This window comes from Zonotrichia albicollis, chromosome 16 (genome assembly GCF_047830755.1).
Source record: "Zonotrichia albicollis isolate bZonAlb1 chromosome 16, bZonAlb1.hap1, whole genome shotgun sequence".
Classification (NCBI taxonomy): Eukaryota; Metazoa; Chordata; class Aves; order Passeriformes; family Passerellidae; genus Zonotrichia; species Zonotrichia albicollis.
Window position 1 is genome coordinate 15,125,634 of NC_133834.1, and position 17,842 is coordinate 15,143,475.

At 46.5% G+C, this 17,842-nt stretch overlaps 1 protein-coding gene across 1 annotated transcript; it reads left to right on the top strand.

Annotated features, from left to right (window-relative positions):
• The first annotated feature begins 6,298 nt into the window (after positions 1–6,298).
• On the top strand, positions 6,299–17,838 carry ALG1 (ALG1 chitobiosyldiphosphodolichol beta-mannosyltransferase). The gene is made up of 13 exons (XM_074553245.1): positions 6,299–6,567; positions 6,666–6,743; positions 7,917–8,020; positions 8,482–8,630; positions 9,141–9,230; positions 9,858–9,968; positions 12,619–12,737; positions 13,620–13,658; positions 14,227–14,286; positions 14,983–15,093; positions 16,009–16,123; positions 16,818–16,893; positions 17,206–17,838. Exons 1-13 carry the CDS (start codon positions 6,324–6,326, stop codon positions 17,338–17,340), a joined length of 1,431 nt encoding a protein of 476 aa, XP_074409346.1. The 5' UTR covers positions 6,299–6,323; the 3' UTR covers positions 17,341–17,838.
• Positions 17,839–17,842: the final 4 nt, after the last annotated feature.

The window sequence follows — 17,842 nt, forward strand, 5'->3', positions numbered from 1 at the left end:
GGCAGGCAGTAGCTTGGTTTACTCAGTGAGTAGTCATTATATCCATGTTTGCCCATAGCAGCAAAACTCTTTACTAAGGCATTCAAGGACTGAGGTATTCAAGAAGACAAATTCCTGCACTCTCAGCCTGGGGTTCACTTGCAGCAGTGGCTTTGCCCACCTCAGACATGCAGCAGGTTCTCCACAGGCCACATTCCCTCCTGGGGGGAATGGGGGGTCTTGGACACACAGCATTCCCCTTGTCTTGTCCCATTGTCAAATCCCTCCCCAGCTCTCTTCAGGCCTTGATTCCATCAATGAGGTGGCACAAGGACAGGAACTGTGGTATTTGCTGGGTCCCCAGGGTGAAGGAAGAGTTGAGAATCTGACTCCATGTTCTTAGAAGGCTAATTTATTATTTTATATACTTATATTATATTATATTATGCTATACTAAAACCTATACTAAAGAATGAAAGATACAAACAGAAGGCTTAACAAAAATGATAATAAAAAACTCATGACTTTCCAGAGTCTCAACACAGCTGGACATGATTCACTTTAAAAAATTAACATGAAACCAATCAAGCAATGACCAGTTGGTAAACAATCTCCAGACCACATTCCAAAGCAGCAAAACACAGGAGAAGCAATCAGATAATTATCGTTTTAATTCCTCTCTGCAGCTTCTCAGCTTCCCAGGAGAAGAAATCCTGGCCAAGGGATTTTTCCAGAGGAGATGACAGTGACAAGGAGCCAGCCCTGTGCCCTGGGGCTGTGGGGCCACAAGCCTGAGGCTGTACTGCAGGAGCAGAGCCCAGTGCTTCCATAGCCAGTGGGTTATGCCTCAGCTTTCCCAGGATTAGCACACCTGGTACAGGTAAATAAATGTGCTGCTCTCTCAGGTGTCTTGCAGGTGGGAAAATGGAGTTTTATATCACAAATTAACCAGAAAACTCCCTCAGGACAAGCCAGTGCATTAAAAGATCTTAGCTAGTGGGTTATTATTCAGTTTTATTCAGCCATGGATAAACTACAGGTGTCCTGTTTGTGTTTCCAGCTGGAAACAAGCTGTCCAGTGGAACTCCAGGGTGGCCTAAAGGTGGTTTTCATGGTCTCAACTCAGCTCTACGTAAAGCATGAGTAGAGCTGCAAGTTTGTGCTTGGTCTTTTGCTCAAACAGCTTCACCTTTCCACAGAGACCTTCATGTACTAAGGGTTCCACTGGGAGGCTTCCACCCAGTTCCCAAACTCACCCAGTCCTTTCCATGGCTTACAAGAGAGCCTGGAATCACAACATGCAGTGTGGAATCCACGGGCCAAAAGCCACCTTGGGAAATCCACAGGGAACAGAAACCCCTTCCAAATTGGAATGAAAAACAAAGCAGTGCTTGAAAAAGGAATAGTCTCTCCTTTCCACATAGTGAATTGCTTTTCAGTTTACTTTCCTCTCTAAAGCAGCGCCTTCCACCTGATTAGTATGAAGTAAAATTGGAGTTCAAGGGACTTGTTTTTCCAGAATTGCTCAGAGGAAAGGGTGGCATTGCCAGAATTCCAGTGTTTGTTTTGCAGTGACACATGATTTCCCCACTAATTGAGATAAGCACCTGCTGTTAAAGATAACCAGTCTCCATTCCAGGTTGTGTCACAACCACATTCACATCCCCAAAATGCAGGGTCTAAAGTACATGTGTGTGCAAGGGCTGGGAAAACACCTTGTGACCACACTGAGCTTTGGTATGAAGGCACAACCCCAGCCCCAGCTGAAATCTAAGTCAGGGTCTAAGTCAGAATATCTCTGTTCACTCCACTCAGTGGAGGTCAGCCAGTGGGTGTTTTTCTCTGTTATCAGACTGAATATCATGAGAGGAATGTGCATGCTGATGTCTAGAGCTAATACTAATTCCAACTATATATTGGAATATAAGGCAGATATTCTTCTGTCTTGAGCCTGAAGTTCAATCCAGCTCTGAAAATATGGCCATGACCACAATTAGGAATTATTTTATTCTTTTCCTGCAATTTGAAAATCTTGTGTTGTGAAAAAAACTTGTCTAATAATTGCTAATTTGAACTTTCCTATGGCTGATAACCACACTGGCTTTGCTTTTCCTGATTATCTCCCTTCTTCCTGTTCTAAGCCCTGGGAGGAATAAAAAATGTAATTCTATAACCTAAACCTGTACCTGCTTGAAAAGCTGCCTAAGCCAATACAAACCATTCAGGGGAAACTGTCTTTGGGAAGTTATGTAAAAATTTCCTAGGTCACTTCTTTTACCTTCGCTCTTTCCTTAGGGATTTTTTGGGTGAGGGGAAAATGAATAAAGCAGATAAAAAGCAGCTGGTGAGGTTAAAAGGTAGCAACTGCAATAAGGGTGCAGAGTTTGGAGTGTTTGAGGAAAAAGGAACATTAAAAGTGTCTTTTCATGCAGTGGGTTGGAATGAGATGGTCTTTAAGGTCCTTTGCAATCCAAACTCTTCATTGATTCTGTGATCCTGTGCCATTTTCCCTTCCAACAGGAAGGTTGGAAGGCCTGGTGAAAAGCTTATGGGAAACAGCTGAGATGAGATGAGGTAAAGCAGGTGCAGGTACCAAACAATAACACGAATTTAGTATTTTAGAGCATGGGGAGTGTTAGAGGAACATCAGGCCAGTCCTTTCACAAACATCAGAGGTTTTCCATCTCCAAGGCCAAGCCCAGGGGTGTCCCGGCAGCACCAGGCCAGGCTGTGGGCTCAGGGCTGGGACACCTGCAGTGGCACTTCAGGCCACCTGGAATGGCTTCCAGATTGAGGCTATTCTGCAGCCAGCTCCTTTCCTCTCCACTGTGGCAGGGGTTGTGCTTTAGAAATGGAGCAAAAAGAGAAAAAACCACGAGAAGCAAGTCACTTTGCTGTTAAAAATGGCCGTAATTTGTCCCTCATGGTGTAGCACAGTGCCAGTGCTTGCAGCCCTTTGGAGTCATGGTGAGTTTGTGAGGATTGTGCCCCACAGTGCAGGTGTGATTGCTGCAAATACTTGTTACTGGAATATTCCATGTTATTTTTCCAGTGCAAATTAAAAAAAAAAAAAAAAAAAGAAAATAAAAAAGTGGGTTTAAAGGGTTCCAACTACACCAACTACGTAGATCATGTGTGGCTATAAGAGTCACCAGAGTAGCAGCAGGCTGTCATGAGATTTGCTTGAGACATTTGAATTGGAGACTTCTGGGATGAGAGAAATTCAATTTGTGAGAGGGATTTTGGCTGCTCTGTCTCAGTTTATTGCACTCACAGCAGTCCATCAAGGGCAGGAGGAATGGGCATGGAGCTTAAACACACTATTTCTAGGGGAAGTGCAAACAGCATTTCCAAACTTTCTGAAATGGCCAGGAAGAAGAGACAGGAAAAGGCTTTTGTAAAAGAGAACTGCTGTTCAATACATATGAAAAATTCTCTGGGCAGAGATCAGTAGTCTCTGAAAATGCATTTCTCTAAAGTGCATCCCTGTTCTCAGAGCCTCAGCCAGAAGTGATGACTGCACCTTATTTATCTTTCTCCAGATAAGCACTCTGAAGATGATACAGGTCAAAAGGCCTTTTATTGCAACTCTACCTTCATAAACTAAAAGTCACTGCATCCCTAAAGCTGAAACACTTGTAATTTTAAGCTTTGATAACTTGCCAGAAAATACAGCTGTATGGATTTGGGGTGTTATAGTCTGATAGCCTGCAAGAATCCATCAGTCCTCATTGCATTGCAGCCAGGATATTTGCACTTTACTCAAGGAATTAAACAGAAAAGCAATTTGCATTTTGCTTTAAAATGATACAAGCAAGGAGCTGTCAGGTGAGATAGGAGAGACTGAAAGGAGGGATTCCCACAAGATCAGGCCTCCTACAGGTTGGAATGGATGTGAGGCTTTTCTTGAGGAAACCTTGGCTCCCCAGGGAATGGGCACAGCCCCGAGGCTGCCAGAGCTCCAGGAGAGCTTGGGCAGCACTGCCAGGGTGGGATTGTTGGGGTGTCTGTGCAGGGACAGGAGCTGGGCTGGATGAACCCTGAGGGTTCCTTCCCACTCAGAAGATTCTGTGATTCCGTGTTTTGTCAGTAGAAAAACATGCATTCTGAGCAGAATCTCTGAACAAACATTCCAGGCTTTATTTTGCTGTGGAACCAGTCTTCCCACACTTGTAATTAGTTATATGTTTTAAAAGGGAACAATGGTTTCATTGTTACTGCCTGCTTGCTGTTAGGCAATATGGAGAGTTACACTGGATATGCAACATCTGACATCTGCCATTGTCAAAGGGGCAAAGAAACACTGGAACAGCAGGATGCCATTCAGATGGGGGGGGTCACAAGGTCTGCAGAGAGAATCATGGAATTGTGACATTTTCTGGCTGGGAAGAGTCTCAAGGGGATCATCCAGCCCAGCTCCTGGCCCTGCACAGACCCCCAACAATCCCACCTTGGGCATCCCTGAGATCATTGTCCAAGCTCTCCAGGAGCTGTGGCAGCCCCGGGGCTGTGCCCATTCCCTGGGGAGCCTGGGCAGTGCCAGCACCCTCTGGGGATGAACCTTTCCTGATCTCCAACCTAAACCTGCCCTGACACAGCTCCAGCCAGTCCTGTCTCTGGTCACCAACATCTTTAATATCTGTCTTTATCCCTGTTTATAGTGAAAAAATACCATTTGTTCTCTGCATTGTGTGACAATCCTATCGGATTCTTGGCCTGTCACCATCATATTTTCTGGAAAAATCCCCTTGCCCAGGATTCTTCTCCTGGGAAGCTGAAAAGCCTCAGAGAAAAAGGAAAACAATATTATCTCATTTGCTTCTCCTGTGTTTTTTTGCTTTGGAATGTGGGTTGGACACTGGTTACCAACAGGTGGTTGTTTCATTGATTTCATGTGAATTGTTTTTACTTAATGGCCAATCACTGTCCAGCTGTGTCGGGGCTCTGGAGAGAGTCACAAGTTTTTCATTATTATCTTTTAGCCTTCTGTCTGTATGCTTTCTCTATTCTTTAGTGTAGTTTAGTATAGCATTCTTTAATATAATATAGATCATAAAATAATAAATTAGCTTTCTAAGAACATGGAGTCAGATTCATCATTTCCTCCCTTTGATGGGGGCCTCAGAAAATACAACACTTGGCCAGTAACAGTGAACTTAGTTTTAAACTTTTTACAACTTAATGATTTCTTCAACGTGTTGTTCAGTCACTTCCATGGTGCCAAGGTAACGTGGCAAATACTTCTGTTGGCAGGCTTCTGTTTGTTCTGTATTTCCACCAGAAAACAGGAATCAGCAGGATAAAAACAGATAGAAATTGTTTATTAGGTACACATGAGAAATCAGTGGGATGCAGAAGTTGAAAGGATTTAGTACCTGGTAGGATCAGGGATAGCACAGAAACACATAGAGTGTTAACTCAGATCCAGTGAAGGGCTGGTTAGAATTTAGCTGAATTCAAACTAAGGAAAAGCACATGCATTGGATGGTAATGGGACTGCACTGAAATCAACCCTGACTTCGAGTGTGGGAACCCAGGACACCCCTCTATCTGTCCAGGACAGCCAGGACCCTGCCAGGGGGCTCAGAGACCCTGGCACACAGCCCAAAATGCCCCTTTGGTTTCGATTATGACCCGTGGAGCAAATTACCAACCTTATATGAAGACCAGCAAGCCACAACAGTTTAGGTAGAATAATAGTGAAGTTATCACGGGGTGGAAAAGTAGATTTTGGGGTTTTTGGTATGGGGATTCAGAGGGGCAAGATGGAGAGAACTGGGCGTGTCCAGCCTTTCTCCTTCTCCTGCTTCTTGGCCTCCATCTTCTGCTGTGATGTTGGCACTCACAGATTGGTTCAGAGTAGAAGCTCACTGTCTAACACCGGTGATAGGTATTGGAAAGTAATTGTAAACATTGTACACATAGTTTTTAGTATAAAGATATAACACCACCCCAGGGCAGACAGAATGCCTGGAACTGTCCTGCTGGACAGACCTCGGCAGGGCAGGAGAAAGAATTTTATAGATAAGGAAATATAGAGCTCTGACTCTTAAAGCACCGGGCTGGGAAAAGAGACTTTCCAACTCTTTTCGGGGTCACTCTGACAAGCTAGAGATTGCGACATTTGAGATGCTCTAAAATGTCCGAGAAAACCCCACACTGCGGACGAGAGTCCAGTGCCGCTGTAATTAGTTAAGCCCCGTCTATGCTGTAATTAATTTGATTAATGAACCATTCTCTCGGTAATTGGCGGTCCCGCGGCCTGGCCGGGTCCCCTCAGAGCGGCACCTCCGCCCCGCCAGGGGGCGCTCCCGCCGCGCCTTTCCCGCCCTGCGCGCTCCAAGATGGCGGCAGCGGCGCCGTGGCCGTGGCAGGGGCTGTGGCCGGGGCTGTGGCCGGCGCTGTGGGCGGTGGTGGCGGCCCTGCTGCTCCTGCTGCTGTGGCGGTGGCGGCGGCGGCGGCGGGCGGGCGGTGCGGGCCGGGTGTGCGTGGCCGTGCTGGGGGACCTGGGCCGCAGCCCGCGGATGCAGTACCACGCCTTGGCGCTGGCCCGCCACGGGCGGGAGGTCGCTCTGCTGGGCTACCTCCGTGAGTGAGGGGCGGCGGGGCCGGGCGGGGCGGCCGCGCCGCTGACCGGGCTCTGCCCCCGCAGAGGGCCGGCCGCTGACCGGGCTCTCCCCCCGCAGAGAGCCGGCCGCACCGGGACGTGCTGCACTCCGAGAACATCCGGCTGGTGCCCGTGGCGGAGCTGAGCGGGCTGCGAGGTGCGTGAGGGCCGGGCCGGGAGCCGAGGCTGCGGGGGAGCGGGGCAGCGTGAAGAGCCCGCAGTGTGTGCGGGCCCGGCCCCGCCGCATCCCGGCTCCCACCCTGCTCTGCCTTCTCTTTAAACAGGAGCCGCTGGAGATAAACACCTGCCGGGACATTGGTGCTGTTCACGTGTGAAATTGGTGCATTTCACAGTGAAATGTGGACATGATTTTCATTCTGCCTCTTTCTCCCCCACCTTGTATTTACCTCCGTTGCCCAGAGCAGCTGTGGCTGCCCCTGGATCCCTGGCAGTGCCCAAGGCCAGGCTGGGCAGGGCTGGGAGCACCCTGGGACAGTGGGAGGTGTCCCTGCCATGGCAGGGGTGGGATGAGATGAGCCTTAATGTCCTTTCCAACCCAAACCATTCAATGAGTAGGATTTCTTTGTACAAAATGCAGAATGAGAATTTGTAGGGATCATGAGAGGTTTACATGGAATAAAATCACAAAGGTTGGAAAAGCCCTCTAAGAACATTGAGTTCAACCATTCCCCCAGCACTGCCAAGGCCACCAGTGACCCATGTCCCCAAGTGCCACATCCACATCTTTAAACCCCTCCAAGGATGGGGACCCCACCACTGCCCTGCACAGCTGTGCCAGTGCCTGACCACCCTTTCCATGAAGAAATGTTTCCAATATCCAACCTAAACCTCCCCTGGCACAGCTTGAGGCCATTTCCCCTTGTCCTGTCCCTGTTCCCTGGAGCAGAGCCCAACACCCCCGGCTGTCCCCTCCTGTCAGGAGCTGTGCAGAGCCACAAGGTCCCCCCTGAGCCTCCTTTTCTCCAGGCTGAGCCCCTTCCCAGCTCCCTCAGCCCCTCCTGGTGTTCCAGCCCCTTCCCCAGCTCTGTTCCCCTCTCTGGACACACTCCAGCCCCTCAGTGTCTGCCTTGGAGTGATCCAGCCTGTCCAGATCCCTCTGCAGAGCCTTCCCACCCTCCAGCACATTGACACTCTCACCCAGCTTGGTGCAAACTTGCTCAGGGTGCCCCTGGTGCACCCAGGTCGTTGGTAAAGTGTTTCCATTTCCATGTTATTGTGCCCCTGTCTCTGCAGAGCTGGCTGGTTCTGACATTCACATTTCTGTGGGGAGAGCTGTAATTCTCTTACCTGTTTTTCTGTCATTCTGCAGTGGGGCCAAAGCTTTTGCAGTATGTCCTGAAGGTGCTCGTGCAGTCAGTGCAGTTACTGTACACGTTGCTGAGGATAGAGCAGCCATCCTACATTCTCCTTCAGGTATGTTTTGTGTTGGGACTGATTTCAGTACAAATAAATGCTTCACAGGGTGGTTTTGGCCATCTCAGACATTGTTGTAATTATTTCAGAGCTGAGCTGGCCTCTTCAGTGGGGTAAACCTGTATGCAGCTATTTTTTGGCTCTAAACTTGGATTGGTCTGTTAACAAGTCAAGTTTTGTCTTCCTATTAGTTCTTGTGCTTTCAAACTTCACTGCCATGGGTAGCAGTAAGGAATAAATCTTACTGGAAGTGTTGGTGTGTTTATTGGAGGGGAATTTTGATCTCGATCCAGGGTTAAATTTGAAGTACCTGCCAGTGTTCATAAGTGAACACAAACAGTCTCTGTCCATGAAGCTCCTTTAAGGTGATGCAACTCCAATTTGATTTTTGCTTCTGGTATTTACCTTGTGTTTGTCACTTGGTCACAGCCTGATGCTATTTTGGTTTTGTTTTTGAGCAGAATCCCCCAGGCTTACCCAGTATAGCTGTTGCCTGGGTGGCAGGGCTGTGGTGGGGGAGCAGACTCATCATTGATTGGCACAACTATGGGTACAGCATCATGAGCCTGAGTCACGGGAGGAGCCACCCACTGGTCCTGCTGGCAAAATGGTTTGTGCACTCATTTCTGCTCCCTGCAAATGATGTGAATTCACAATGGAGGCCAGTGGGGAGGGTGGAACTGGCACAGGGAGGGGTTTCTGGGCTTTGCTGTGTGGTTTCTGTTCTGCAGCTGCTTTGTTGAACATGTGGGAGAGGGTTGCTTTTACCTACCTATGCAAATGTTGATCTTGTTATTGGAATCTCTTTATATGTGCTGGGTTTTTATTCTTTAATGCTGCTTTACACTCCAGCTCTTCTTTGAGCAGCTCCTTGCTGAATAGAATGTGTGGTTATGCTGAATAGAATGTGTGGTTATGCTGAATAGAATTGGTTATGTGTAGTTAAAGGCTTTAAAGCCTTTGGAGAGTAGGAGTCCATCAAAAATTGGCCATTAAATTTCAGTTCTCAGGGTAGTTGGGTTTCTTTGGGTTTCCTTTGGCTTTTATCAAGCATGGGCACTGGGAGCACTTGCTGCAATTGGCTGCCTGTGGTTTCTGACTGATATTTCATTTTTGTCAGGTATGAAAAACTTTTTGGGCGCTTGTCTGACTATAACCTGTGTGTCACCGATGCCATGAGGAAAGATCTCTGGGTGAATTTCAAGATCAAGTAAGTCATGTGCCTCAATTTATTGTGTGTATGTACTAAGTAAATGACAGAACAGATCCCTGAGGATTCAGGATTCAGAGGGATCTTACAAAAGCAGCTCTCCTGAGCTCATCCTGAACACATCAGCTCGGTTTTGTGATGGGCCAGTGTGGTGTGGGCATTCAGGAATCTTCATCATCCTTCTGAACTGTCACCCCCCAGTGACTGAGGTGGCACTCCAGGAGCCATGGCAGTTTGCTGCAGGCTGCCTGTGGGGGCAGAGAGGGACAGGTGTCACTGGGGTTTGAGCAATTACTCCGGCCTGCCAGCTTATCTTGAGGGCTTCAAGATCAGGGGCAGTTATGGAGTAAGTTTGAAAATCAGCACACGTAGTGTGGTGCATTTCACCCCTAGAATAAGCACACAAGAAAAGGGTTCTTTGTTACTTGTGCCCACCTTGGTGTGTTCTGATAAACTTTGGGAATACAGGAAGCTGTAAGAGTCAAAAAATGAATTACTTTGCTGTTTAGTTATTTCTTTAGTTTTCTAGTGAATTTTTTCTGATTACATTGTGGCAGCCTGCCACTGTTCCATGTGCATGTTGTTACATCTGTATCTTATTTAAGCTGCACACTTCTTTCCTCCCAGGGCTGTAACATTGTATGACAGACCAGCATCTTATTTTAAGGAAACACCATTAGACCTCCAACACAACTTGTTCATGAAACTTGCCAAGGACTACGAGCCCTTCAGAGCACGGTATGGGAAAGTGCAGCTGCCCCTGCATTGTGGGAGTGCTGGGGGGTAGCACAGTGGGGACAGAGATCTCTGCAGCCAGGTCAGGAACTTGGGGTTCATTGCAAAGGGCCTGGGGCAGGGCCCTGCTGGGAGCTGCAGCCACAGCTCAGAGCAGGCTGAGAGAAGAGAGGGGCAGAGAGGATGAGAGGGTGAGAGAGCGAGGTTCCCATTACAATGCAATAAATCTTCTTCTCTGTTGAATATTCTAATTCTCACTAACCAATCTAATACAAGATACAAATCCTACAGCATTTCCATACAGCCTATAAGAATCATTACATTACCATACTGTGTTACTTTTTAAACCCTATAAACTCCTCTTTGGGCCCCTTCTGCCAAGCTGTAGGGTCTGCTCTGACCCTTGGGCCTGTCTGCAGGCAGAGGGTGTTGTTCCATCAAAAGGGGATCACCTTCAGCTGGCCACACCATTGTTTTCCAGTTGTTCAGTAACTGAGGGATCTCAAAGCTTGCTTTCATTTCAGTCTCGCTTATAGTTTCCATATTCTCAAAATCTTATGCCAGGCAATCACATTTATAAGGCTTTCCTGTTTCATCTTCCCCAACACTGCATCCTTGCCCAGGGCCCATGGAGCTGTGGCACTGCAGTTACCAAAATCCTGTGTGGGGTATTCTGACCCCAGCAGGCACAGGGGGCACTGAGGAGCCTCAGTGTCATTACAGAGCACAACACAGCACAAAGTACCATGACTCCATCAGAAGGGTGCAAGAGTGATTTGTTACAGCAACAAGTTGCTTTTATACTCTTTCAAGATATTTACATTCACTTAACATACACATTCACTGCCCAGTGGTTATAGGAAAGAAACAAAGTTCTCAGTGGGTGACCAAGGAGTCACATCAATCTGTGAGCCAGCCAGAGTCTGTATCTCTTAACTTTCTCTCCTTCATCACATCTCCTTGGTGACAACCTTGGTGTCTTCCTCAGGAGAGATGTGGGGCTTTCCTTTATCTTCAGGAGGCCTTTGCTGCCTCACAAGAGCAGCACAGAATGTCTCTCCTACACCTTAGTTGTCACTAGAGAGGCCAGAATTGAGATGATTGGGCTGTGGTGACACAGGCAGTGACAGGATTGAGCTGTGGTGACACAGGCAGTGACAGGATTGAGTTGTGGTGGCACAGGCAGTGACAGGATTGGGCTGTGGTGACACAGGCAGTGACAGGATTGGGCTGTGGTGACACAGGCAGTGAGAGGATTGAGCTGTGGTGACACAGGCAGTGACAGGATTGAGCTGTGGTGGCACAGGCAGTGACAGGATTGGGCTGTGGTGACACAGGCAGTGAGAGGATTGAGCTGTGGTGACACAGGCAGTGACAGGACTGAGCTGTGGTGGCACAGGCAGTGAGAGGATTGAGCTGTGGTGACACAGGCAGTGACAGGATTGGGCTGTGGTGACACAGGCAGTGAGATGACTGAGCTGTGGTGACACAGGCAGTGAGATGACTGAGCTGTGGCACAGGCAGTGAGATGACTGAGCTGTGGTGACACAGGCAGTGACAGGATTGAGCTCTGGTGACACAGTGAGATGACTGAGCTGTGGTGACACAGGCAGTGAGAGGACTGAGCTGTGGTGGCACAGGCAGTGACAGGATTGAGCTGTGGTGACACAGGCAGTGAGGATTGAGCTGTGGTGACACAGGCAGTGAGGATTGAGCTGTGGTGACACAGGCAGTGAGGACTGAGCTGTGGCACAGGCAGTAGAAGTGTTTTGTTTTTAAAGCAGCTGGCACCAGCACTCAGGCTCTCTGTGCCAAGTGTCTGGGGTGGAGCTCTGCCTCCCACTGACCCCACTGCTTGGATGCTTCCTTAATAGCATCCCTTCCTTAATTACTGTGCACAGCCTGCAGGATCTTGGTCCAAGGGTCAAACACTCCCCTCTGGCAGTGCAGGATGTCACCTGCAGCAGATGTACCAGATGTTTGACTTCACCAAACTAAGGCCTGAAAAAGCAGTGAAATCCACAGTGCATGGTGGGGAATTTTTGGGAATGCCCAGCTCAGAATGTGTAGGTTTGTCACTATAGGACATGAAACAACACAAGCACACACTGCTGTTCTCAAGGTGAAAAAGGGGAAGTTTATTTTCTGACTCAGATTTCTAAAGGTGCCAGTGGATTGGAGGGTGACAGTGCCACCTCTCTAATGACACTGGACAAACTAACAGTCCATCAAATTTCTCTTCCTCTATAAAAGAATGCAAACCAAAAAGTTATTTACAGAAAGTGTGTGAGAAAGTTCATTACAAGAATGTAAACATCAAAAAGCTTAGAAAATCTTAAAAAATCAAACTACATAAGTTCTGAGTTTAGTTGAGTCAATGTGCTGTTGGGCTCCATGCTGTGGTAAGTGTGAGACAGACTGTGGAAAGGGAAGCTGACTCTGCTCAGCTTGTGAAGGAAAACATTTGGCTGGAAAGTGGAATTGTGCCTGTAGCAGCGGGAAAGAGGGAAAAATGGCCTGCCCTGTCCTGGTATTTCTGTCATGTAATGATCCTGTTCCTGAAGCCAAACGTGTGGGATGGGTGCCGGTTGAGCAGAGGGCTCGCTGCTGTTGTGGCTGGGGCAGCTCAGGCTCACCCGTTGTGTTTCCATAGCACAGAGCTGAGTCCCGGCGCTGGCGGATCGGCCTTCACGCACCGGGACGGCAGCAGCGGCCGCGTGCTCAGGGCCCGGGCCCGGCCCGCCCTGCTCGTCAGCAGCACCAGCTGGACAGGTCGGGAATCGCTTCCTTTTCCCTGTCAAACACGGGGGTTGTGCTTACTCACACTTGAAGTTTTGCTTGTCCTTTGTTTTCCTGGGAGAATTTCAAGACAAGGCGTGTATGGTGCAAGCAAGTGTTGTGTAACTGAAATAATACTGCAAATGAATGGTTTTTTTGAAGTTGGGTTTTAATTATAGAGCTCAACTTTAAGAACAATTAAAAGAGGGTTCCCTTTTTTTTTTTTTAGCTTTCATTCTAGACATACAGCCTTGCATGGTGTAAAACAGATGAAAAAACCTCAAATTTACTCCTTACTGAGCACCCTGCACCCTGAGGGTGCCTCTGCCCATGGCAGGGGCCTGGGATGAGCTGAGCTTTAAGGTCCCATCCAACCCACACCAATTTGTGATTCCGTGATTTCTGATGATATTTATTACACAATTATGGACATTTTTTTTCCTCTGTCTGAGGAAGGGACCAAACACTAGAAACAAATCCATTGCCAGTGATCATGGGCAGGATTGTCTTTATCTTTAAATAATCAAGGCAGTTTTTACACTTAATTCTCAGTTTTAGAAACTAGAACATTTTAACTTGATAGCTTCAAAGATATAATGTATTTGTAGCTGGTTTGTCTGTCATGTTGCCCACAAGGGTGATAAATAAACACTGCATATGGTTATGGACTTTGATTTATAAAAATAAACTAGGGGATTTTTAATAGAACATTTTAGTAAATAATAACCTTTAAGTAAAAACTATGTATTTAACTTTGAGTACATGGTCTGTATTTAAATTATGTAGGTGAAGGTGAGGAACATCTCAATTGTTATTTCAAGTAAAAAAAATTAAATGGTAGAAATATGAATGTTACTAATAATCCTTCTCTTCCAGAGGATGAAGACTTCTCAGTCCTTTTAAGAGCTTTAGAAGGTTGGTATGAAGGAATTGGTCTCACTCTTTCAAAGAGGTCTTCTGGCCACTTAAGAAGGGTTTTGCTAAAGAGCCATGCTTCTATATTCAGGTGAAAATACAGTTGTATTTGATTAATTAGCACTAATTTCAGATTAGTAATTGAACTACAGCAGTGCAACATCTGAATTCAATTAGAGGAGTTGTCAGGGGGAGTTAAATCTCTAACTGGCTCCTAAACTGCAGTTTTATTTTCTGAGCTATTACATCTGCTCTCCACAGGTATCTGCTAATGGGAAGGGAGGGAATACTTTGTCTTATCTTGTAGCCTTTGCAGCTGCAATTCCAAATTGATCTATTGAAGCAACTGACTGGGGAGCAGTTGAAGAAATGCTTCATGCATAAACAGCCTGATTTATTTCTGGAGGAGTCTGTAAATGTTAACATTGCAGGATTTACTGCTGTGTTACTCACACATGCTTGTAAGGAGATTGCTTGTGGTGGGAAGCTCAGTTATTAATGCACTGTCACCACTCTTCAACAAACACCCTGAGATGTGTCAGCTCTGACCAGTTTTTATCTTCTCCAGATTATGAGAGGTTTATTGAGGAGGGAGCTGCACTTCCAGCTTTGGTGTGTGTGATAACAGGTGAGGATGTTTGTGTTACAGTTCTTCAGTGCCAGCAGAAGGTTTAGTTGTCACTTTTGCTCTGTGCTGGCTCTTCTGTTGCTGGTGGGAGGGAGGAGGAACTGTTGCCTTTGTGGTTATCAGGACAGCAATTTCCAGCTGAATTATTGCACCATCCACCAATTGTGGCACATCTTAAAGAGCCTCCCTGTCTGCTGCAGCTCTGCAGGAAAAACACTCTAAGGCCAATGTTGAGATGATGCTGCAAAAGCAAAGTCAGGGGGAGCAACCTAAGCTGTGCCAGGAGACTCAGACTGGATATTGGGAGAATTCCTGCATGGAAGGGGTGTCAGGCACTGGCACAGCTGCCAGGGCAGTGCTGGATTCACCATGCCCAGGGGAATTGAAAGCCCTGTGAGTGTGGCACTCCACAGTGTTGGCCCTGGCAGTGCTGGGAACAGCTGGGCTTGATCTGAGAGGGCTTTCCCAACCTTAAAAACTCCATTATTCTCCATTGATGGGAAACTCATTGAAATACTGAGTAAGAGAAGTCCATGTGCACATTCCTTTCAAGGAAACTTAAGATTTTTCATGTCTTTTTAGGCTACCACAAGTGTTGTATCCTGTTTGTGCTCCTGATCCAACAGGAGCTTGTATTTCAGACCACACTGTTTTCAGCCATCTTGATAAAACTTTTTTTTTTTCTGTTTTACACAGGTAAAGGACCTCTAAAAGATTATTACAAGGGGCTGATCCAAAAGCTGCACTTTAAACACATCCAGATCTGTACCCCATGGCTGGAGGCTGAGGATTACCCTCTTCTGCTTGGTAAATAGGGGGGATGGAGAAGGACTGAGGGTGTGTGGGAAACAGCTCAGCACAGTTGCAGGGGCTGATGCAGACTGGGAGAATACAGTCAGGAATGTTGCTGTTAGTGACAGGATATTCATGGATTTGACTCATTCCAGCAAAGAATTGTTGGAAATTCCTCTGGCTGGCTTTTCCCTGCTTTCCCAAGAAGTAGCTGTGCTGTTTCAGGCTGTCCTGTGCCCTCTGTTTCTTCCAGCTGTGCTGAAGTACAGCTGCCTGTGCCTGTTCTACTTTACCTTCAGGGTCAGGCCAGTAAATGAAATTAAAATGTTGTTGGCTGAGCTACCAAAAGTAGCTGAAATTCTAAATTAACATGTCATTGGAATGTTATTCCCTCAGCACCTTTATTGTAACAGCACAAAGGGGGAGTAATAGAGTTATAAAATACATATTCAATGTGATTTTTCTGTAGGGTTAGAGCCTGACAATTTCTGTGGCTGTGAAACCCTGTTTATTTGGTCCTTGTTAAAAAATGAACAAAATGTCTGTAAAATCACACTACAATTCCTGTGTTTGAGCTGCCTTCAGCTGGGAGAGGTCACTAGTGAGGTCACAGTGTTTCCTGATGGGGTTGGGATGGGATTTTCCTTTTCTTGCCCATTTTTAGCAGATTAAGAAGCAGAAAGGCTGTTTTAAGATACATAAAACTTCAAAATCCCCTTTAATTTAACATGCACTCACTATTTTTCTAAAACATAACTAATTTTGAGTCCCAAAACTCCCTGTGCTTTATTTTTTTTCCCTGATTGCTTGAAATTGTGTCTGGGTAATTGAAAGTTTCACTTGCTCCATCCAAAGCAGCAGGAAAATGAAGGTTTGCAGGACAGAGGAGCTGCTTTCAGAGAGTTCAGGCTGTGTTGTGTTGCATTTCAGGCTCAGCAGACCTGGGAGTGTGTCTCCATAAATCCTCCAGTGGTTTGGATTTGCCCATGAAGGTGGTGGATATGTTTGGCTGCTGTTTACCTGTGTGTGCAATACATTTTGAATGGTAAGAGCTTCTTCTGTTACAGCTCAAGGCAATCACATAAAACAATATTCTTACAAAGCCAGAGTTCAGCAGCTACTGCAGGAATTCAATGAGATCCCTGTACTCTGCCATTTTAAAAATTAAAAAAGATAGAAATCAAGGTTGGTTTAAGTTTAAAAGTTAATACTACTTTCTAAAAAATTGGGAGCGTTTAATGCAAGCACTTGTCTTAAAAAAATCATCATTTCCATATATTTAATTAAAAAAAATCTTTCTGCATAGACACAGCTGTTCAGTGAAAGGCTGAGTGTGTGCATGGGCATTCTTGGAATTGATGGTCCTTTGGGAAAACAGCAGCTTTATAAAGAAGATAAATTCCTGTGAAGATTTCATGATGGATCATGGACAGATTTTCCTTGTGGAAAAAGAATTAGTTTTAAAGTGATAATTGCCTTGGTTTTTAATGGATGTGCAGATGAGTGGCACAAAGACAGATTGAGGGCCCTTTGGTACAGTTGTGGTAGATTTGGTCTGACATAGAAAGGAGAAGTGTTTAACTGTTTAACACTGCCTGTTGAACTCCTGATGTCAGCTGTGGGGCCATGATGATACAGACACCCTGGTTTGGTCCTTTGGATGTCACTTTGCAACACTGCAAATGTCCCACTCGCTGCTTTTTGCCTCAGTTCTCCTTTTTTTGTGTCTTTTTTCACAGTTTACATGAGCTGGTGAAGCACAATGAGAACGGGCTGATATTCAGGGACTCGCAGGAACTCGCAGAGCAGCTGAAGGTAAAGGCTCTGACTGATTTCTTCCCCCCAGAAATCACCCCAGAGGTGGCACTGTGTGAGCAGCCCTTTCACATCTAACATCACCTGTGTGTTTTGCATTCTCACAAGGCTGGCCTGGCCTGCTGAGCATTGTTTGCCTCACTTCTGTGTGAATGTGAACCTGCAGCTGGCAAAAGCATTTCAGATTCTCTCCTTGGTCTCTCTTCATGGGGCCAGACCCCAGAACTGCAGCTGTAGTTGAGGGGAGGCTGCAAAGAGCCTGCAATGGAAGCTCACAGTTATTTTTCTGTGGTTTTGTTTGTTAAATTACAGATGCTTTTCTTGGATTTCCCCAGCCTGGAAGGGAAACTTCAGCGCTTCCGAGAGAACCTGCGCGAGGCGCGGCAGCTGCGCTGGGAGCAGAGCTGGGAGCAGAGCGTCCTTCCCTTGCTGGGCAGCAGGGAGTGATGGGGCAGGGGGGTGTCAGACACATCCCTGCAGCTGCAGGGATTTGGGGAACAGTCAATAAAGATTGAAGTTGGAAGGGAGACGACCCACCTTGCGTTGGTCAGCCATCGACTCCCCTTTATTCATCAATCAGGCACCTTTTATAACAGTGTTAATTCACTTCATGCATATTGCAAAATCTGAGCTCACAACAGGTCAGAGATAACATACCAACCCCTCCTTATGTTTCCAATACCAAGATTTGGGTTCTCAAAATTATTCTTGCTTTCCCAAAACAGCCAAAGATAGAACATCCACTTGTTATGAGAAAGGTGTCTGAGAACTCTGATGTGCAAGGCTCTCAAGGCCTTCATGTTTGTCACCTTTACTTGTAATTAAAAATAACCTGAGAACCTCTGTTGTTCACAGAAACAGGCTGTGAGAACCTGCTCCTCACAGCTGCCTTCTAGGCCATCCCTGAAAAAATCTCCAAGAAATACAGATTTTGTATTGTCTGCACTTA

Coding starts and splice junctions, on each gene's coding strand:
- ALG1 (XM_074553245.1), top strand. CDS start 6,324: ATGGCGGCAGCGGCGCCGTGGCCGTGGCAGGGGCTGTGGCCGGGGCTG. Junction 8,021..8,481: donor CATCCTACATTCTCCTTCAG/GTATGTTTTGTG, acceptor GTTTTTGAGCAG/AATCCCCCAGGCTTACCCAG. Junction 14,287..14,982: donor TTTGGTGTGTGTGATAACAG/GTGAGGATGTTT, acceptor TGTTTTACACAG/GTAAAGGACCTCTAAAAGAT.